The 23,330-nt window shown below is 42.6% G+C and overlaps 1 protein-coding gene across 6 annotated transcripts in view; it reads right to left on the minus strand.

Moving 5' to 3' along the window:
• Nucleotides 1-789: 789 nt before the first annotated feature.
• fat3a (FAT atypical cadherin 3a) overlaps nucleotides 790-23,330 on the minus strand; it is a 70,028-nt gene continuing 47,487 nt past the window's right edge. Inside the window, exons 12-30 of one of the 6 annotated variants that reach the window (XM_053507560.1) lie at nucleotides 23,117-23,270; nucleotides 22,754-22,987; nucleotides 19,036-19,425; nucleotides 17,596-17,810; nucleotides 17,367-17,504; nucleotides 16,250-16,393; nucleotides 15,959-16,156; nucleotides 14,543-14,767; nucleotides 13,890-14,466; nucleotides 13,566-13,700; nucleotides 13,213-13,370; nucleotides 12,661-13,108; nucleotides 11,415-11,568; nucleotides 8,850-9,247; nucleotides 8,538-8,783; nucleotides 6,495-6,605; nucleotides 5,975-6,034; nucleotides 1,899-1,934; nucleotides 790-1,450 (exon numbers count right to left, since the gene is read on the minus strand). In XM_053507560.1, the coding sequence (XP_053363535.1) occupies nucleotides 957-1,450; nucleotides 1,899-1,934; nucleotides 5,975-6,034; nucleotides 6,495-6,605; nucleotides 8,538-8,783; nucleotides 8,850-9,247; nucleotides 11,415-11,568; nucleotides 12,661-13,108; nucleotides 13,213-13,370; nucleotides 13,566-13,700; nucleotides 13,890-14,466; nucleotides 14,543-14,767; nucleotides 15,959-16,156; nucleotides 16,250-16,393; nucleotides 17,367-17,504; nucleotides 17,596-17,810; nucleotides 19,036-19,425; nucleotides 22,754-22,987; nucleotides 23,117-23,270 (4,515 nt within the window). In that variant the 3' untranslated portion in view covers nucleotides 790-956. Of the gene's footprint in view, nucleotides 1,451-1,898; nucleotides 1,935-5,974; nucleotides 6,035-6,494; nucleotides 6,606-8,537; nucleotides 9,248-11,414; nucleotides 11,569-12,660; nucleotides 13,109-13,212; nucleotides 13,371-13,565; nucleotides 13,701-13,889; nucleotides 14,467-14,542; nucleotides 14,768-15,958; nucleotides 16,157-16,249; nucleotides 16,394-17,366; nucleotides 17,505-17,595; nucleotides 17,811-19,035; nucleotides 19,426-22,753; nucleotides 22,988-23,116; nucleotides 23,271-23,330 lie in introns of all 6 variants that reach the window. The other 5 variants (XM_053507559.1, XM_053507558.1, XM_053507557.1 and 2 more) reach the window with 5 other exon arrangements.

Consider the following 23,330-nt stretch of genomic DNA (forward strand, 5'->3'; position numbering starts at 1 on the left):
TCCTTTTCATCTTCTGTTCTCCTTTATAAAAGAGGAGTTCTCCTTAGGCTTCCTCCTAGCTCACACACTCATTAACTGTTATAGTTATTTAAAAACCTTCATCCTTTCTTTCTTTCTATTCCTCCGTTACGTCTCCGTTCTTTTTTAAATCAATTTTCATTTCAGCCTTTCGTTTTCGTATCAGCCCTCACGTTGTGCAACGTACCTCCATATATATGCATGGCCTGAAATACTGAATAAGACTTTTTTTTTTTTGTGTATACACACACACACACACACACACACACACACATATGATAACAAATATGGCTTTCTGATATACAAATGCAAAGAACAATAGACAGTCTTAATATCTTACAGAAACTTACAAGTGAGTTGCGCTCCTGCTCTCTCTGTCTGTCTCTCTCTCTTTTTCTTTCTGTCTGTCTCTCTCACTCTCTCATACACAACGTAAAGACACACACACACACACACACACACACACACACACACACACACACACACACACACAGCATCCCAGTGATGTTGGACAGCTTGAAAAATAGTGCTATTTTTGGGGCAGATGTTAATCAAAGGAATATTTCACCCTGTAATGGAGAGAGAGAGAGAAAGAGAGAGAGAGAGTGAGACAGAAAGAGAAATAAAATTGTAGCCGTTTTTTGTACATTGAACTCTGGAGTCTTAGTGCAAAAAAAAAAACAAAAACAACACAAAACGAGAAAGAATCGAGACATCCTGTTTAAAAACGTTCAGTAAGTTGTGCTGTTTGGCTGTACAAAAGTCCACTGACACACACACACACACTAGGAGTACAAGGTGTGCAGGAGATTTGTCTCTGTCTCACACACACACAGAATTCTGTTCATCCACATCACAGGTCACATGATTCCTTAAAAGTGTGCGTACGTGTGTGTGTGTGTGTGTGTGTGTGTGTGTGTGATCTCATGTGTGGATGATCACACTTCAGTCTGTTGTGTGTATGGCTGCGTCTGTGCTTCCTCCAAACTGTCCAAACTTCCTCCAGTTTCGGAATCCTCGAACCCAAAGGGGGCGGAGACATCGGACACCGAGGACGTTTTGATTGATAGACGCTCGTCTCCGCTCGCAAAAACATTTAACTCCGCCCCCTCGGATCCGAGCGGCAGCTGATGAGGAGGAAGATACTGGCTCGGGTGGAAGAGTGGGCGGGCTCTGGTCAGCGTACTCGCCGTGGAAACGGGTTGACTGACAGGCGCGGCATCCCGCAGGTAGTCTTCTCCAGGAAGGACGGGCGGCTGCCGGTCACGTGACACAAACGCCTCCTCCTGAGGGGGCGGGTACTCGCTGTCGACGTCGAAGCCACCTAGGTAGTAGTCCGACTCCAGGGGCACGCCCACGTCTCCGGGCGTCGCCTCCTCGATGTTGGAGAGCCTCGTCGTCGGCAGCCAATCGGAAGTGTCCCAGTGGTACGCTGCGGAGACAGAACAGACAATCAGAACAGCCCGGACAAATTGGCGAAACGTTTGGGATTCATCATGCGGCGTTTCACAGCGTGCAACGGCAGGGGGGCGGGGCATGCCTGTGGAACAGCCATGAGGTCATGAGGTCAAAGGGTCGCATTCTGCAATCGAACGAAAACGAACGCATGCAGCAATCAATGTGTGGACACACAGAAGCGCAGGGACACACACACACACACTGTGTAGACACACACAAACACACACCCTAATCCTGACCGTTTAAGAACATCCACAGCAAACACACAGACAGGAAAGAGGAAAGAGACTGACAGACAAGCGCAGCAGACAGCCACAACCACAGGCAACTTATTTCCCAGAATGCACCAGTGCATTCTGCCAGCAGAACACAGCAATGAAGAGGTGGAGGGGGGGGGGGGACAGAGGGCGAGAGACATTCACCTCTGCTGTAGGTTTGACCTTGATCCATAACGGAGACTGGCAGTAAGAGGAGAGACAAAAGTGTAGATCAGCGCAATGCTTACTGCACCACGGTGTGTGTGTGTGTGTGTGTGTGTGTGTGTGTGTGTGTGTGTTTGTATATGGCATCCCCCCCAACCATCTGATTTTAGACTGCACTGAACGAACCTCTTTCTCTCTCTCTCTCTCTCTCTCACACACACACACACACACAGTCTTTCACAAAAACATATCTGAGACTCTCAACATAAACGCGAGAGTTCTGCCATATTGATCTAATGAATCTTTGTATTACAAAATCGAAGATAATTTTGTGTACCTTACACTAAAAACCTCTACTGTAGAAACCTAACAGAACAAACAATTGCAAAGGGTTGTACACGTTTATGAAAGTTCAGAAAAAGTCTGACAAACTATTAGAGACCCCTACCAAGGACTATAGCCTACAAACCACGCTAGATGTCTACAAACTACTATAGACCTTTAGCGACCATTACAAACCACTACAAATTACTACCGATGTTTAAAACGCACTACAAACTACCATAGCCCACTACAGGCCTCTACAACCCACTACACCCATTTTAGACGATTGTAAACATTTACAGTAGTTCATAAAAGTCTAAGGTAGCCTCTAGAAATCAGAACCTCTACAAACATTTGTAGTAGTGGAAAAAATCTTTGTTGAAATTTATAAAGGTTTGCAGAGGTTTGTAAAAGTTTGACAAACCATTTACAAAATTATGCAAACCACTATAAACCACTACAGATCATTACAGTGCTTTAGACAAACCTTTTACAAACTGGACAAACCAGTACAGACACCACGTTCCAAACACCTACCCAACTCTATAAACCACTACAGACCATCACAACCCATTACAGGCCCAATCACACCTGTACAAACCTCTTGGTAGACACCTAGCAGTCTAAACCTTTGCGGTGTTCTGTAGTGGGTTGGAGACGTTTGCAAACATTTTTTCGCAATTTAGAAAGTCTGAACAAACCTCTGTGGTAGAAACATACAGTAGTAGAACAAATCCTTGTAGAGGTTTATAAACGTTAACACAGGTTTGTAAAAGTGTGTAGAGGTTTTCAGACATGTGGACAACAAACCTGTTTCTGTAGTTCTGGCTTTGCGTTAAGGAATTTGGTTTACTCTCTGCTCTGGATCTCTGTGTTTCTGTTTGTATTTATGGGGAAAATGAGCTCCAGTGAAGCGCTTCCATGCAGCGGCTAATGAGTCACAGCGACGAAGGGCAGAGCAAAATCTGGAAATTGATACGCTTGAGTTTTACAGAACTTTTTACAGAAGTGGAACACGGCATTATAAACATGTGTTTAACCTAATTCCTTAGTTAATTGTCTGATTTTGGGACTGGCTTTACAAACACATAATAACTACCCGTGTAGTGTAGATTCTACATCTGTGATTATCCATGCAAGTTATCCATCGATTTTCAAGGATCAGGCGTTTCGCTCGCTTAATGTTCACGAGACCTTTTTTTTTTTTTTTTTACAATTACGGATGTACAGCCTTTCTTACATCTGCACCGTACAAATACTTTACTGCAGCTAAGAGTCTCATCACTATCATGTGCTTCTGTAAATGTCAATCAGCTTCATGGGTTCATTTACCAGAAATTTCGTCAAAACCCCTGGTTTGACTTGAACGCCATTGTGGGATCGCAATAAATCACATAAAAGTTAGTCAAACTATATAAACGCTTCTCGACCTACAATGAACGTAAATTCCGCCGCAAGTTAAAAATATTAAAGTTGAAAACGCAGAGCACAAAAAACCCCACCTTGAATGTAGTCAAATTTATTTCATATTCCTTAATAAACCACATATTAAGATCACAATAGTTAAAACTATTTTATTACACATAACTTACTATGTTAAGCATCAATTCTATTGTTACATTCGGAGATTAACTACCAAATTTTAAGCAGGCATTTCTAGAAAGACATTATCTTCAAATAGAATTAAAAGAAGATAAAATCATAAGATTAGTAATATGTGGCTTATATCACATAATGTCTGGTTTATAGAAAGAATATTTGATAAATTTGTCCAAATTCATGAAAAATGTAAAATTTACTTTTTTTTCCTTACTGCAACATGGAATAGCTTAGCCTAGCTTAAACATGTTCAGAACCCTTACAGTACAATATCATAAGCCAGTTGAAAGAGAGCATTGTTTTTCTGGTCTGAGAAAAGATCTTTAAATTCTTCGATAAAAGGTTTTGCACAACTAAAAAGTAAAGAAAAAATGTAAGAAATCAGGGAGCATATGTCAAGCTTAAATTTTTTATATTTAAGTTTCAAAAAGTTTGAGATTTTTTTATTTGCAGTTTAAATTGTTTCTCATTTAAAACAAAAACATTTTAACCAGTATTTTAACCTTAAAATCAGTCAAAATTCATTAATAAAATAAAAATACTTATATATATATATTTTTTTATAGATATTACATCAATATAAAATCCAGAAGGAATACTGGACAATTTGAAATATAATTGTTTTATTCTTATTCTTAAGCACTGCTGTATGTGTATTTCTTACGACTTTTACAAATGCCTGCTTTTTACATCTACATTTGGCTTTGATGCACAAATCTGATTTTTTTTCTGATTTGTGTGTGTGTGTGTGTGTGTGTCTTGTCTGTTTACCTAGACGCAAAACCTGACCCATATCTGTTTCCTGTGTTTACAACGCTTTCTGCTTAACTGAAAAACGTTTAATCTTTTTTATCATTTGAACTTTTGATTTATTTACACTGACGTGTTTATATTTTGTACGCAAGTCCTTGCTTTGTCCCGGTCCCCACTTTGCACTTTGCTACTCTGTAGGTTTTTAATTCAATGTACAGTAGGTATTTTTGCCAAGTTGTTTCCTTTCAAAGCTAAAGTGATCCTCTGTGATTTGAGTCAGATGGCAGATACCTAACAAAGTATTTTATAAATTCAGGACAGCGCCAAAACCCCCGGAAGCATATTTACAGTGTTAAACGAGCAAAGCCACTTTTTCCATGTTTTGACGAATCTTTGACGCAGACGACGCCAACACGCCGCCAAACATGGGAATAAGGTCCAGACCGTTGCCGTGAAAAATACAAGCTTAATATTTATTTTCTTCACGGTGACTTAACGCTGAGCGAAAACGTTGTGCGTATGAGTCAAGAGCACATTTTAAACAGATGTAGTCTAAAAAAAGTTGGATCAATCGGCACGGTATCGCGCCATAATGTTTGAAAGGGTAAGTGTTCAGAGTGCATCTGACTTCAGGGTGAAATCTAATTCCTGAGTCACGAAACCGAAAATAATAATGTGTAAATGACAATTAAATTTAGTTTGTTAGGTGATCAATGTGTGTGTGTGAGAAAGAGAGACAGAGAAAAAAACATTGTGTGTGGACAAGGAACATCAAGAGATAAAAGAAAGAAAGAAAGAAAGAAAGAAAGAAAGAAAGAAAGAAAGACAGGAAGACAGAAAGAAAAGAAGAAAAAAATTAAAGAAATGAAAGAAGAATTTTCCAACTAAAAAGAAAGAAGGTAAGAAAGAAAGAAAGAAAGAAAAGGAAAAATAGAAGAATTAAGTATGTCACAACTTAAAGATAGAAAGAAAGATGTAAATAAAAAAAAATGAACAGAGAGAGAGAAATAAAGGAATATAGTTGAATGCAAGTATGTCACAACTAAAAAGAAGGAAAGACAAAAAGAAAGAAAGAAAGAAAGTTTATTAATATATATATATATATGTGTGTGTATGCGTGTGTGTGTGCGCATTCTGTTCCTGTGGTCTTAGTTCTGGTCAAATTCTTTCTGGCAAACTTAGAGAAAGCAGATATTAAGTCAAGATCTCTCTCACACACACACACACACACACACACACACACACACACACACACACACACACACACACACACACACCAACTCAGTGCTTAACAGTAAACTGCATTACTTAATTTTACAGACCCCCTCTGTTTCTGTGTGTGTGTGTGTGTGTGTGTGTGTGTGTGTGATGAAGAGTGTACACGTATGCTCTGGAGCTACCTTCGTTTTCGATCGTGTCAACTGCGTCGTTGACGAGACGGATGACCGTCACTATGGAAGCTTGGAGAAAGAAATGCAGAGTGGTGAGAAACTTACACACACACACACACACACGCATACACACACACACATACTGATACACACTTTGCACAACAAAGTCAGTAGGTAAGACTATTGTATAATTGCATGGTGTAAATTATATGCGTGAATCCAAAGCAGCCATTGGTCCACTGCAGATGCTTCTGTGTTCTGATTGGCTGATGATGACCCGAGCTGTGACAGATGAGAGTCGGCGTATGTCATCATTCCGAAAAGTGAGGAGTATGAAGCCTTTCTCTCTCTCTCACACACACACATACACACTCACACACACACCAAACTAATGGTCTGATTATTCACCATTGGAGCACGGATGCTGAAACTGATGACACACACATTTTCACACTCTTCACAAACACACACACGCAAGGAGAGAGAGAGAGAGAGAGAGAGAGAGAGCGTCATGGTGGGCGGGGCTTACCGTTATCATCACAGGAGTCCGACTGAAAGGAGCTCAGTGATTGGACCTCGGAGTTGCTTCCTTTGTTGCTGCCTGAAAAACATGTGACCTCGTCCAACATGTCCACTTTCCCTGTGAAAGGTCAGAGGTCAAAGGTCATACAGGTAAGACACTTATGGCTCGTTCATTCGTTACTCGGTTTGGTTTCATATCTGCTGAACAGACAAAGAAATATGTACACACACACACACACACACACACACACACACACACTGACTTGTTATCACACTGAGAAGTCGAATTTGAAGTGACACTTTAATCCTGCTCTGGTTTTTAATCTCTCTCTCTCTCTCTCTCTCTGTATCTGATTGTGATTCTGATGATTGTTAGATGTTGAGTTCAGGCACGCTGCCCTCCGCAGGGAGTCTAGACAACTGCGTTTTTTTAAAAACTTTAATTTAATTAAGTCTCTGCTAACAGCAGGCTTCAGGCTGAGGCGAGCGCAAAGGTGCAACTGAACAGAAGTGAAGACAAGTGAAACGTTAAGAGAGGGAAAGTAAGTAAAAAGTTAAAAGGAAGAAGGCAAGAAAAAAGAAATAAAGAAAAAGAAATGGAAGGAAAGGTAGAAAGAAAGAACAAAGGAAAGGGAGAAAGGAATGAAAAATTCAAAGAAGGAAAAAGTGGTAAGAAAGGAAATAAATAAAGACAGAAGGGAATGAAGGAAGGAAATAAAGAAAGCAAGAAAGGAATAAAAGAAAAAAGAAGGAAAGAAAGGCAGAGAAAAAAGAAAGGATTGAAAGAAAAAAGAAAAGAAAAATACAGTGGAACCTCGGATTGCGAGTAACACGGTTTGTAAGTATTTCGCGAGACAAGCAAAGATTTTTATTAAATTTTGACTGGTTTACGAGTACCGAGTATCACGCATGCGCTTCTTGTTTTGATGCCAAGCGCCACGTGATCACAACTGAGCCAACGTTTTTTCTCTCTCTTGTCTTGTGGAATTGTGGGTAATCGTCTCCCCTGCAGGGTCCTAGTGCGCCTCTCTTACTGGTATAATCAACATCCGTGCACGCGTGTACTGTTTACTACTGTGACCACGTGTGTGTGTGTGTGTAAAACATATTTTACTTTGTGTTTACAGCGCGCATGTACTGTTTCTAATAACACACGTGTGCACGCGTGTAAAGCAAAAGAAAATCTCATTAGAAGGTTAAAAATCCATTTTCTCCCTCAGCCTGTCATTCTGTGTGCGCGCTCGTAATTTGACACACACACACAAACACAGCGCCTGCGTGCATAAACGGAAACACTTATTTGTCGGGATTTATTTTTACTTCTTTTTAAAGGTAAAGTGAAGGTTAATTTGTTAAATTTTTAATTTAGATTTTGTGTATTTATTTTTTTGGGCTGTGGAACGAATAATTTGAGTTTCCATTATTTCTTATGGGAAAATTTGGTTTACAAGTGTTTTGGAATACGAGCCCGCTTTCCTGAACTAATTGTGCTCGTAATCCAAGGTTCCACTGTATTAATAGAGGATAAAGGAAGGATGAAAGAAAAAATATAGAAAGAAAAGAAGAAAAGAAAGTAGGAAAAAAGGAAAAAGTGAAGGAAGAAAGAAAGGAAACTGGGAAGAAAGATACTCAGTCCGCCCAACCCCCCCACCCCACACCCCCCCGTACACACAGTGTAGAACTGTTTGCAGGTGATGGGTTTTTAAGCGGCATGCCATAGCTGATGACATCACAGCTGAGCGCACGGTCGGTGAGGCAGAGCGACGGGCCGCCGTGCGTGAATGTTATCACAGACGTCTGTAAAGTTTATTATATTTACGCTGGCGTGTGTTCTGAAAGGTCGGCTGTACTGAGGGGAGTTTGTACGGCGTTTAAAGCATTAAACTTCCGAGTGGAGATTAGATCTGTGTGAAGGGCGCGGTCGCCGGCTCAGGATAAACGCTCCATAAAAACGCTGCTTATGTTTAGGAGATGAAGGAGAAGGTGTGAGACGCTCATTGGATTACAACACACACACACACACACATACACACACACACGACCCAGTCACTCTTACCATCATCATCTTCCCAGCTTCTCTTGTTGCTCGGCGAGTCACACTCCGACCGGCTGGGGGCCACGCTACACACGGCCACGCCTCTCCGTGTCATACTGCCCACCACCCTCGGTGACTCCGCCCCCTGTCTGAACGTACTCATCTCGGTCAGCTCCGCCCCCTTTCTGTCACCGCTCCTCTTCTCCAAAGTCCCGAAGCACGGCGTGTAGGCCATCGGTCTCACCGGGACCTGAGGTGGCCCTGATAAGCTCCGCCCACCCTCCGTATAGAGCCCGATGGGTTCGCCAGACAATAAGCCACGCCCACCCTCGGTGAAGAGGCTGATGGGGTCTCCGGAGCCACACTGCAGGGGCGGGAAGTGTCCGTTGGCTTTGTGCAGCAGCGCGGCGGTGGCGGGGTCCTGGACGAGCGACAGGTCGTTGCGCGAGTAGCTCTTCTGGAACACTTTCTTCCTGAAGGCGACGAACAGAAACACGAGCGCCATGATCAGGAACAGCACCACCGCCACGCCGATAAGCTCCTCCCGGCCAAAGTAGGCAGGGCCGGAGCGCATGTCGGGGACCAGGACGGGACGGACGGCACAGGCTCCGCCCACAAACCCCGGCGTGGTGCAGTTGCAGTAGAAGGAGCCGAAGGTGTTGACGCAGGAGGCTCCGCCCTCACAGCGCTCGCCACGTTCGCACTCGTTTACGTCCTCTTCACACCTGCAGGACACACACACACACACACACACTATTAGTCAAGTGTATTAATTAGATTACAACAATTAATAAACGTAATAAACCTACTTACAGACACACACACACACACACACACACACACACAGTCTTATGTGTGAAAGCATGAGAATATGATTTTTTTCTACATTTTTATTCTTCAAAGCACATCAAAGGGAATGCAAGACCATGTGTGTGTATGTGTGTTAATTAAATCGGAGTGTGTATGTGCAAGTGTGTATGTAATTTAATTATACTGGTCTGTGTAGTGGGGGGGGCAGTGATGGAGTGGGCTGGCAACTAAATCCAATATAAGGTAAAAAAAAATTGACTATTTAAGAAAACGGATACGTTGACGTGTGTGTGTGTGTGTGTGTGTGTGTTAGTAATGAATTAAAGGAAGTTGGAGAGAGAGAGACATCAGCAGTGGACGGATGAGAGCAGAAGAGAGGAACGAGGAGGAGGTGAGAGGCAAAGAGAGATCTTTGGCTCCCTCTCCTGGTGACTGAGTGTGTGTGTGTGTGTGTGTGTGTGTGTGTGTGTGTGTGTGTGTGTGTGTGTGTGTGTGAGTGTGTGTGTGTGTGTGGGGGTGTATGTGTGTGTGCTGCATGACAGGATTTCATCACACGCGTCATTTCACTGAGAAATCCATGAACAGTAGCAGCAGTGCACCGTTAACAAACCATTAACACCAGTAATAATAGACCACTAACACACCACCACCATCACTAATACACCCCAAGACACATTAATACGCCACAGCAGCACTGACGCAATGTTATAACAGCACTTACACACCATTAAACACCACTATAACACTACACTATAACATCACTAATACTACCACCATCACTAACACACATTGTTGGGCGACGTTACTTTTTAAAGTAACTAATTACATCACAAAATTACTGTCTTTAAAAAGTAATCCGTTACATTACAGCAGTACTTTCTGATAAAAGTAACTAGTTCGAGTACTTTCCCATTATAGAAAATAAAAACTCCTTTGTGATTCCTCATGCATGTTTTAGTCGAGACCTTTATAATTATTCTACCATCATCACTCAGTAAAGTTTGGCCCATAATCTGTTAACTACTAATACCCCTATCTCACCTACTAATACCCCCATCTCACCTACTAATACCCCCATCTCACCTACTAATACCCCCATCTCACCTACTAATACCCCTATCTCACCTACTAATACCCCCATCTCACCTACTAATACCCCTATCTCACCTACTAATACCCCCATCTCACCTACTAATACCCCTATCTCACCTACTAATACCCCCATCTCACCTACTAATACCCCCATCTCACCTACTAATACCCCCATCTCACCTACTAATACCCCCATCTCACCTACTAATACCCCCATCTCACCTACTAATACCCCCATCTCACCTACTAATACCCCCATCTCACCTACGCGGTTTCGCGCGGTGGCCGTAAGTACGGTTCATCATGATTCACCGCGAGTTTTGGTGCTGTAATTAGGTTTCCATCTTTCCGCGCGTCCTTACATAGTCAAACCGTATAGGTGAGATAGGGGCATAACAGCAGGAATAACAGAGTGGGGCGGGTTATCAAGGGCGGGGCTTGTAGGACGACTTTCACAAACACACTAATAAAACGACTGCTGTCTGGCTCACGCATTATATAAATTATCTGAATAACGGATTACATTTTAGAAAAAGTAACTAAATAACTGAGTACTTAAACGGCGGACCTAACGCGTTACATTACTGTTACATCAAAAAAGTAATCCAAGTGCTTTGTTACTTTGTAACGCGTTACACCCAACACTGCTAACACACCATTAATACACCACTTACTAATACCAGCATTAACACACCATTTAAACACTTTTTATATACGTTAATGCAATATAACCCTCACACCACAACTAGCACTAATAATATACCATTAAAATCACTCACACTATCAGTAACTAAACTAATAACACAATCAGTACACTATTTATACTGTACACGCTTAATATACCCTTAATGATATTTCAATACATTATTAATAAAACTTATTATGAGTAATGTATAGTATTTCTGTTTCTTGTTATCGAATCGTAGTTAATAAAAATTTAAATTATTACAGTAGTATGAAATGTGTGTGTGTTTGTGTGTGTGTACTGACGTGATGCCGGTGTATCCCCTCTTGCAGCTGCAGAGGAAGGCGTTGCCGATGGGTTTACACACACCGCCGTTTCGGCACGGGTTCGGCGCGCACACGCCAATCTCTGTCTCACAGCGCCGCCCGGTGTACAGAGGACCGCAATTACACGAGAAACCTGAGAGAGATAGAAGAGGAGAGAGAGAGAGAGAGAGAGAGAGAGAGAGAACAGAGACGCTAATCACCAGAAAATCCTACACACACAAACACACACACACACACACAGCTGGACAAGCGGTGTGCGTTAATTATATGCCTAGCAGGAGAATAAGGACGTCCACCAAAAACGACTGCGGAGTAATTATGCAGTAATTACTCTCTCTCTATCTCCCTCCCTCTCTCTCACACACACTAACACACACACACACTAACACACACACACATTATAAATATTCTGAGCTGATATAATAATCACAGCTGTCAGCCAGTTAGCTGGGAGTGTGTGCACAGCTCTGCTGAGATTGAGAAAGGGAAGAAAATGATTAACACACACTCACACACTGCGCCTGGAAAAAAGTGAGCTTTGGTCTCAAACCAAAACGCATCGGGTAGTGTTTAAGAGGACTTTGGGGAGAGCGGCTGCGCTTATGTACGTGAATAAATCCTGTTCAAGCTCAACCTAACGACAGTGAATGTCAGGGTCACTTACAGTAGAAAAGTAAAAACCAAGCGATGCGCCATCAGTGATGGAACAATACGACTGAAAGTTAACGGAGAAATAACGTAGATAAAATGACAGCACACACACACACAGGCTTCAACTCTATGCTTCAGCAAAACCTGTCTTTACCTTTAACTACTGTAAAAAAAAAAAAACTTATAAATTAATTGGTTAATTGGGGAAATTAGGTCGGTCCCCACAATGACTTTTGGCCGGTCCCCACTACGCTACAAAAACTACAACTTTAACTTGATTAATTTATTTAAAAAATACCAGCTGTAGTTTTTGTAACGTAGTGGGGACCGGCCAACACACACCAAAAGTCTTTGTGGGGACCGGCCAAATGTCTTTTTGTATCTGTTATATGAATGAACTAATTAATCAATCAGCGAATCAATAAAAGATGTAAGCTTTAGTTCTTGTAACGTAGTCATTGTGGGGACCGGACAAATGTCCCTATAACATCGAAACTCAGGAATATTTAAATCCTTTGAGAATACTTAGTGTCCAGCACAATACAAAAACATCTCCACACACACATACACACACCTCCGTTGGGCAGGCTGGTGCAGGCCGCCCCGTGGGCGCAGGGTTGGCGTGCACAGGGATCATGATGTAGGACGCAACCGAGCGTCACCTCGCCCAGCGTCGTCACCTCCACATGTGCGTGTGTCCGTGGGCGTGTGATCGTTGCCGTCGTTGCCTGTTTGTTGTGCAGTGGGAGGTCATCATCGTTCAGCGCCAACGAGTCCAGGCAACCCTGGAACCCATCAGAACCAAGCTGCGCCCCCATAGAAATGGACCAATCGAAGCCAGGGAGGCGGGACGTAGGCGGGGCCTGCTGCGTCCAATCATCTAACGAGAGGCTGCTAGAGTTTCGACCCAACTCGAGAGTCACATGGTGCCAGCGACCGTCACTGATTGGTCGGCCGGTCACGGTGAGGACCCCGCCACCTTCGGAGCAGCCCAGCTGTAGCTGGAGGCGTCCCTCCTCCATCTGTCAATCAAACACACAAAGGCGGGACTTAAGGTCACAAGCAGTTAGACAAGGCAGTTAACCAAGTATTTGTGTGTGGAAATGTGTGTGTGCGCGCACGGGACCTTTAGCATGGCACAGGGGGCGGGGTGTGTGTGCAGGATCACGCCGCTTCTCTGAAGCGTTCTGATACGCAGCTGCAGTTTCACGTCGCCGCTCTTCCAGCTGTCAATCAGGTGGTACTTTATATAACTGTTGCCGTAGAAACTCAGAGAGGTGTGACCTGGACACACACACATATACACAGTTTTAATAAATTTTTCTCTCAAACATTGTGTTTCTCTCAAAACACATACTCTGTATATTTACATCCATCTGTAGTAAATGTTTAGAATATTTGCATAAATTTGTAGTAAATTCGCATAGATTTTATGACATCATCAACAAATCACGTATGTTGTCACACACATACACATACCTGCACACGGTTCTAGCTTCCCTGGTGGACACTGGCAGGCGTATGGTCCTCTATTGTTGTCCGTCTTCACACACTGCATGTCATCAGGACACACGACGTCCTCACACACCTCCGCCACCGCAGCACACCGCCCATCTGTCAAAGAAAAAGAGAGATATACATCATGATTTCAACGAAGATACGAACAAAAAATTGTCACACACACAAATTGTCAGTATTGCTAGTAAAATGGAAAAACAATAAAATGAAAAAGTAGGATCAGTTCCTGGGGGGGGTGAATACTTTTGCAAGCTACTGTATCAGTGATGATCTTCCATGACTCACCAGTGCAGACGCAGCGTGCGCTCCGTTGGAACCGCGGTGAGACGAAGCTGCTGGTGCTGGTGGTGTAAGTGAGGGGTGCGTGTGTGTCCAGCGTGATGGTCTGTTCGCACCGCGCCTCCCCGCACTCCAGACCCGAGCAGTTTTTATCCAGGACAGCGGAAACACGCAGGACCTGTTCGAGTCGCCGCCGGGCTGCACTCAACTTCTGGCTCACCAGCGCTGCGGCCAGGAAGCCGCCGCCCCCTGGAGCCTCCACAGCCAATAGGAGGTCGAGCTGGCCTGTGGTCTCCACCGGCTGCACGCTGAGCACATGCAGGGCATCGGGCGTCGCCGTTCCCATGGCATCGCAGATGGCGCGGCGAACGGCGGTGAGGTGCCGTGAGACAAAGTCGTGCGGCGAGACGCGCTCGAAGCGCACTGTAACGGCGTGACGCAGCATAGCAGCCGACGCCCACTCCACGTGCACGCTCACAGGTACGCTCACAGAAAAACGGCCGTCCGTCACCGTGGCGTTCAGGGAATACCGACCCGCATCCAGGCCGGACAGAGCGATGATGCGTCCGTCACGTGGGTTCACCTGAGACGGAAAGGAAGATGGAAGATTTATAGTAAGGGACGCAGAGCCAATCGTAAGAAAGACTGTACACACATACCTTAAAGAGGCTGTTCTGTTGGTGTGTGTGTCCATAGGTGAGGATGTCGAAAGCGTCCTGGTCCGTGGCGTGAATCTGTCCAATCACGCCACCTGGGAACTCATCTTCCACCGTGACTATGTGCACGTGCAGTGGAGAAGCTACAGGCACGTGCACGCTCTCTTCGATCACACGCACGTGCACTAGCGTTGTTGAGGACAGCGGGGGCCTGCCGGAATCATGGGCCTGGGGACCCATATTTGGATAAATATGTTAAATATATATACAGTAAAACCTCAGATTGCAAGTAACGCGGTTTGCAAGTGTTCCACAAGACGAGCAAAGATTATTTAGATATACAAAGATACAAAGATATTTTGACTTGGAAAACAAACAAGTCTGGGTTTGCGAATACTGAGTATCATGTATCACGTATGCGCTTCCTGTTTTTTTCTGGCCGAGCGTCACGTGATCACTCTCTTGTGCTGCGCAATTGTGGATAATCGTCTCCCCTGCCGGGTCTTAGTGCGCGTCTCTTACTGGTATAATCAACATCCATGCACGCGTGTACTGTTTACTTTAACACTATGACTACGTGTGTGCGCGTAAAACATCTTTTATTTTGTTTTTGTATGCATGTGTGTGTACAGCGCGTGTGTAAAGAAAAAGCAAGTCTCATTAGAGAGGTTAAAGATCCATTTTCTCTCTCTGCTCAAGGCTCAGTCTGTTTTTTTGTGCATCATGGACACTGTGATACACACACACACACACACACACACTTATCTGTCTGGATTTATTTTTACTTTTTTTAAAGGTAAAGTGCAGGTTAATTTGTTTAATTTTTACTTTATATTTTGTCTTAATTATTTTTATGTATTTAATTTTTTATGTTTTTATAAATTTTGGGGCTGTGGAACGAATAATTTAGGTTCTTCATTATTTCTTATAGGAAAATTAGATTTGGTTTATGAGTGTTTTGGAATACAAGCCCACTTTTTGAATGAATTAAGCTCGTAATCCAAGGTTCCGCTGTATAAATAAATAAGAAATAAAAACTTGGGCTAACACGTTAACGCATGTGATTAATCAAAAAAACTTTTATGTGATACTATATATTTTTTATGCAAATTAATCATAAGTCTGACCCTAATGGCTTCCCATAATTGCAGCAGGGTCACCCGGCTGTGTGTGATAATAGCACGTTTACCTCGGATAATAAGATGACGGAAATTAACTAGATAAAAATTATAAAATTAAGTGACAGCACTAATAAAAACAAAAGTATTATTTCAGCACCAATCTAAAAGTCAAACTTCACTGACAGGTGTTCGTAAGTACAGGAGTAGAAATTACAATCACACTAATTGTAAAAAAAAACAAACAACAAACCTGTAAACTTATTACACAGTATAACTTGATTATTCCTGTTGATCTCACCTCAACCTGAATGATGTACTCCGTTCTCTCGGACCTGCTGAACATCTGATTGGACGTTATAAGCCCCTCCCTGTCCATCGTGAACCACAGCTCCTCATTTCCCGAGAGGATGCGGAACTGGAAAGGCGGGCCGTTGTGGGCGGCGTCTTTATCGGTGACTGACAGCTGCAGGATGCTCGTCCCGATCGGCTTATTCTCCTGTCGATAAAGGTGTGAACCGTAGTCAGATTTATATTTTTTTTCCCCCTTTTTTTTTTAAAGTGCTGTATTACTGTCACTCATTAAGTGTACCTGAATAACCGCCGTGTGATTGGCTGGAGAAAAAGTGGGCGGGTTGTCGTTGATGTCGGAGATGTCGATGTTAACGGTGACAGTTGAAGACATGGACGGAGTTCCGCCATCCAGAGCTCTTATTGCCAAAGCATAACCCGCAATCTGGAGAAACAAATAGAATAAGAGACAGACAAGACAGAAGTATAGAATATTTAATCAACGGACAATTACATAATATTATAATTGTCAGTACAATGAATTATATAATTGAATTCTAGTGTAGGACTACAGCTGTAAAATTTCTAATATAATACAGACCACTAATGTATAATTTCTAATTAAAAATTTGACACTGTGATTTACAAACATCCCAGATAAAGAGGCTAATGTATGCATGCAATCTGCACGTTATTTACAAAGAATAACGGATCAGTGACGTTGCGTGCTAACAAACGGAGAAGAACCATGATTTTGCATGTGATAATTGGGCTGTTAAATTCTCTCAGAAGGTGTTGATTAATTTTTCGATCACAGCGGCGGTGTCATTAGTTCAGCTTGCAAATCACAGGTTTTTATTCATCGCTTCTGTAGTAACAGCTCGTTCACTGGGACTCGTACGCCGGATGAGCTGCATCACCTAACGCTTATAATAACCAGCGCTGTCATTAAACAAAGCTGTACAATCATTGATATGGCTAACAATATACGGAGATTATTTATTTAAGAATTATGGAAGAAGTCTCCAGTGTCGGTGCTTTGTAGATTTTTTTAAATTAGGAAAGTCTTCAGTGTTTTACTGTAACATTAGAGAAATAATACAGCACTGACTGAGTGTATTGTAGCTAGGATAATGTAAGTGATAACAGGAAATAACTATAAATGGCTAAAATGAAAGTGTCAATATAATAACACACTCCAGGATGTGCCGTTAATGGAAAACAATCAATATGTGTATTTAAATTTACCCATGGTTCCTGAGGTGGCATTCATCTGAACCTTAAGTGTCAGTTCAATACCAGTGAAAGTAATTTATTTGCACTCGTAAATAGAAATGACTTTTTGACTCTGATAGCTGATAATTTGTCCTCAGACAAGCTGCGCTTGTTGTCATGGCAACCGTGATGCACTTCCTCACCGCTTCTCGATCTAGCTGTTTGTTGACTTTGATCTGGCCCGTCACGGGCTCGATGAAGAACTGGTTCTCGCGGTCGCCGCTGACGATGGAGTACAGGATGTCACCGTTCACCTGGCTGTCGATGTCCTCGGCCGTCACCTAAGCAACCAGGCCGAAACGTCATCTCGAGGTCAACTTACAGCTCTCCATCACACCATTGTTAATGAAATACCTAGTCAGATTTGGTTACCTTGACGACTGCATCACCGATGTTAGCGTCCTCCCTGATAATGGCGCTGTAGACGGCCCGCCCGAACATCGGCGCGTTATCGTTCACGTCCGTTACATTGATGTTCACCATGGCAACAGTGGTAAGGGGCGGAGTTCCCCCATCACGGGCTTCTACTGTCAGAAAGTAATCTTTACAGGTCTCAAAGTCCAGAGGGTGAGACACGGAGATCTCGCCTACACACATAGATACAGACGCACACACACGTCACATTATCGTCATGCTCTTAAAACGCACACTGTGCACACTACAAAGGTTATCTATAAATAATACTGTGCATTCTTTTATGCATTTATTCTCAAGTATATACAGTATTATGTCATAGTGTATGATGTGCCATTTGAAAAAAAATACTGTGCTTTGCAGAAAACAATATGCAGCATCCATCTGGAGCGTCTTTAAATATCTATGCAAAGCAATTACTAAGGAAACTTTGTGCAAACGTGAGCTGTAAGCTGAAAATGTATGAAAGTGTGTGTGTGTGTGTGTGTGCCCGCGTGTGGGTGAGGGGGTTGGTGAGATTAAGTGTGAGTAAAGGCGGGTGGCTGCGATTTAGGACACAAACCGCCTCGGGCTGTCGATATCTCAGCTTTATATACTGGCTAGAACAGCGAATGCTGAATTGCATTATAGAATGAAGTGTGTGTGTGTGTGTGTGTGTGGTCCTATAAATTTTGTGGTCAAATAAGCATGGATAAATTTCAGCCAAACAAATTGAATTTAATTTCATTTCATTTTATCATACAGATTCAATCCAAACACCAGAGCGGGAAGTGTAAGCTAGCATAGCATAGCGTCTATTACATCTTTAACTGAATACTAGCATAATAAAAAAAATAAAAAAAAAAAGGTCTAAGCTTTCTGCTACAATGTTCATTAAAGTAAATGCTATTAGCTAGCTTACTGCACTTTTCAGACAAAACCAAACATAATCAATGTACCGCATAGCGAGCATTCCATGCTAGCTTGCTAGCTTAATGTTCATCATTGACAATAATTTTTTCAAAAAAGAAGGCATCCATCCCCTCAAAAGTACCTTTACGCCAAAAAAAATATATTTTATGAGTTTCTTAGAATTCCTGTCAGGTCCTTTCAGAATCTTGGCAGGTTTAGCTCATGTTAGCCAGTTAATCAGAATTAGCAGTGAATGTATGAATATTTATAAATGTGATTTTAAAATCCTTTCTGAAATTCTGTCAGATTAGTTAGCAAAGCAATATTAGCCGTGAACCATTTACAGTGGTACCTTGGCATACAAATTAAATCCGTTGTGGAGGCGAGTTCTTTGTAGTGCGAAGCACATGTTACCATCTAGGAAACAGATATACTAACTTCCTACTTATTATGCTAGTATGCCAGCATCTCGGAAACATGCATACCTGTATGTATTTGTCTTCTCACCTGTGTGTGTCTCAATGCTGAAGTGTCCTTGCGCGTTCCCAGACCGGATGCTGTAATAGATGTCAGCGTTAGTACCAATGTCCTTGCTGTGTGCATGGACATGCAGCACCACAGTACCAGCTGCTGCATCCTCGCCCAGTGTAGCACTATAGTCACGCCGCTCAAACACTGGAGGATTGTCATTTATGTCCAGAACGGCGATGGTGAGGTTGGCGAGAGATGAGAGACGATATGGGACACCTAGGTCAGACGCCCGGACCACCACGAGGTACGAGGATTGAACCTCACGGTCCAGTGGTCGCTCAAGAGCCACCACACCAGTCCACTTATCGATGGAGAAGACCCCTTGAGCTGAGTCGACTAGTGAGTACACTACTTTACGGCTCTCACCTAAGACAGAGAGATGGACAGAACAAGAAACTTTCAAAACTTTCCATGTTCAGGTTTAGTGCTAAATACAAAAGTTCACTATGAGCAGTGTTGGGTGACGTTACTTTTTAAAGTAACTAACTACATTACACACATTAAACTACATTACGCCGTGATTATGTTTCCATCTTTCTGCGCATAGTCAAACCGTATAGGTGAGATAGGGGTATAACAGCAAGAATAACAGAGGGGCACGGGTTATTGGGGGCGGGGCTTGTAGGACAAATTTCACACACACTAACAGATTGGAAATCACTGCTGTCTGGCTCACGGATTACATAAATTGTCTGAATAATGGATTATATTTTTGAAAAAGTAACTAAATAACTGAGTACTTAAATGGCGGACCTAACGCGTTAGATTACTCGTTACATTTAAGAATAACCCAAGTTACTTTGTAACATTTTACACCCAACACTGACTATGAGTGTCATGTGACATGCATTCAGGTGGCTGCTTTAAGGAAACGTCCAAAGACAACCAAGAAGCTTGGTGTCTTTCTTGGACTAGACTCTCACCATATCACTTATCCAAAATTTAAATAGGTTTCAAGGTCTAGGACTCAAATTTTCAAGACTTTAGAATGGTTAGGAAACAGTCTAATGATGAGTTTTAAACAAATGTGCAAAGAGTAATTTCCTGGCTACATCAAATAAAGCTTCAGTTGCTTAGAGTGTGGTGCTAATTACGCCAAGGTCGCTGGTTCAATCCCCATTTGGGCCTCAAAAAGCCTTTAAGGCAGTATTGGCACAACAATTAATGTTCTCTGTTAATGATCTGAAGGTTAGGGGTTCAAGCTGCCACTGCACTTCCTAACAAGTATATAGGCTTCTTTACTTTCCTCTTCTTCAGTTCATTGACCAGTTACCTAATGACATCCAGTCAACATGGCCGCTTAAAATGTTTAAAGTTGTGGAGCATCTCATACATCAAGATTCCTTTTGGTTAGAACCTACGGTTCTTACATCCCATTAGGACACATCAAAACCGCTGCCTTTCTGCCAATGTCTCACAAAAAGACTCAAGCTCAAAATGGATTAAAGGTTGGCTGAACACTTCAAAGCCATCTCAAACCAACATGGAACTGATTGAAACCCTACCAAATTGTACCCTACTACAGGAGTAACATGATCCTTCTGTTTTTGCAGAGGCAGTTTGAACATTATTTGGAAGTCATAGTCTTTTGTGGAGACTGATTGTGGAATGTTTGGGAAGAACTCTGAGAATTCCGTGTAGAGGAATGGAAGTAATCAACAGGTGCTTAATTAGGAAGGAAGTTCAGCTGCATTAAAATTCACAAGATACCCAATCTAAACATTATTCCAGCTGGGGCTCTTTATCTGTCCATCAGCCAGGTGTGGCTGAAGGCTGGAAAATGAATGATAATAAAGCTGTCTACAGAAACAGTCAAATGATAGTGGTGATATCCGTTACAGTAAAACCTCTAACTATGGTTCTGAAGAACACCTGCAAGAAACTGGTCCAGAATGCTTGGAACATGCTAAAGTTCTTTATTCTTGTTCTTTTTTTTTTAGTTTAGAGCTAGACCCCTCAAACAGTTACCATACTTAACTACCTCTTTCTGTGAATCATTAGACAGGAAAAAAACAACGTTATAAGAACTTTCATAGACCACAGGAGAAAGTAGAGGTACAGTAGAAAAGTGGTAATTGTTATTATAAACTCCAGGACAAATTTTAGCAAATTTTCCTAGTCAACAATGTTTCAAAACAGGTAAAACTAAATGGCCAAAAGTATGTGAACACCTGTATACGAGAACTTTCCCCAAATTGATGCTACAAAGTTGAAGGCACACAATTGTCTAGAATGTCTTTGTATGGTGTACCATTAAGATTTCACATTACTGAAAGTAAGAGACCCAATCCAGTTCCAGCATGTGGACAAAGCAAGATCCATGAGGATATGGTTTGCCATAGTTACAGTGGAAGAACTCTAGAGGGGTCCAGGGGCACACTAAAGTCCATTGATCAATAATTGGGAATTCTTGGACTTCTTGCCTGACATCATCTCACTAAATGCAACATATCTACACTCCCTAAACCAGTGTAAAGTCTTTCCAAAAGAGTGAAGGCTTTTATAGTAGCAACAGTACAGAGTGCAAGTTTAAAATTTGTGAACGGTGCGGTCAGGTGTTCATATACATTTGACCATACAGTGCACAAAATAAAGTACAGTAGGCACTATTATCATGTCCTGGCAGCTGCTGGAAAAATGGAACTTAATCGACTTGTCCAAAACCTTAATGCAGTGAACAAGCGATTGTCGAATAGCCTACGAAAGTGTGACTGCTTTGAAAAAAAAAAAAAAAAAGTAACATGCATCCTTCCAGAGGTCCACAAGTCCTTAAGCGGATTGGCTTCTAAGTCTTTCTGTGTCAGCAAGACTGCATCCCCAGTCCAGGTTGTCAAAGTAACTCATATCCCACTCCATCAAGAGATAAACCCCAACACTGGTTTCATCATAGGATTCTGGCTGGATGAAATGAGATTTCACGGCAGTACAAAAACCCACATCTTCGACCCGGACTGAGCTGGGAGGACATCTAAAGGATGCAGCTGATAATATACACAACATAATGGGGTAAAAACATCTACAACACCATATTAACTAAAAAAAGGAAAAGAAATTTTGGACAAATGTTATACTAGAAACCCCAACAGAGTTTTGGTTGTTCGCCATCAATGGAGGCGTGTTGTTTGCAGTAGACACAGGAGAAATATCCAGGCACCAATCTATCCTTAAACAGCAACATTGCCCTAAGCAGGCCTCAGTCTGTTTTAGCCAGCTGAGACAATCAGGGGAAAAAAAGAAACCAGAACAAAGCAAGTATAGTCTATCAGCTTAATGTTTTCACCAGATTCTTGGCATTTTCTTGATGGGAAAAACATTACAGCACGTCCAGGATACACTCATGGACATGTCACACATGAGGTCACCATCCACAGAGATCCTATTCACTCCAGATAACTCTGTCTGTTTCTAGCCGGATGAAAAGCAGGTATTAATAAAACAGCTGAAGACAGGCCTGAAATCTTGCAGAATCACTCATCGGGCAGCTCGCCATGTCGAGATCACACTGGCATCGGCTGCTTTTTCGAGCAGAGTGAAAACCGCCTGTAGTGGAAAAAATGTGACCGAAGGCATGTAGCAACACTGCAGAACAGATCGCATACTTGCACGGGGACTCATCAATAATGCAGGAGATGCTCGGAACCATTGGAGCAGCACTATGTGTGTGTGTGTGTGTGTGTGTGTGTGTGTTTCGTACCCAGGTCTGGATCTATGGCATTTAGCTGTGTAAGTAGCGCTTTCGCAGCTGTGTTCTCATAAACGCTGGTCTCGTAGTGGGCGGAGCCAAACCTCGGAGGGTTATCGTTAACATCCAGTAGCGTGATGGAAACAGTCGCCTCACACGAAAGCCCGCCCCCGTCTGTCGCCCTGGCAACAAGAGTGTACCGCTCAACTTTCTCCCGGTCCAATGACGTCGCTGTTTTTAGCTCTCCTACAACACACACACACACACACACACACACACAAAATATTAGCATCTTATGAGCAAACAAATAGACACAAACGAACAAACAGACAGACAGACAGACAGACAGACAGACAGACAGTCAGACAGACAGACCTGTGTAAGGGTGTATGCTGAAGTCCTCAGCCCCGCCCCCAGACAGTGTATACTGGAGTTGTGCATTAGATCCGATGTCTGCATCCGTCGCTCTGACTCTGACGATCAAATTTCCAACAGGGATATCCTCAGAGATGGATGCAGTGTACACCACCTAAACACACACACACACACACACATACATACATACACACACACGAATGAGGCAGAAATA

Source organism: Clarias gariepinus, chromosome 11 (genome assembly GCF_024256425.1).
Source record: "Clarias gariepinus isolate MV-2021 ecotype Netherlands chromosome 11, CGAR_prim_01v2, whole genome shotgun sequence".
Taxonomy (NCBI): domain Eukaryota; kingdom Metazoa; phylum Chordata; class Actinopteri; order Siluriformes; family Clariidae; genus Clarias; species Clarias gariepinus.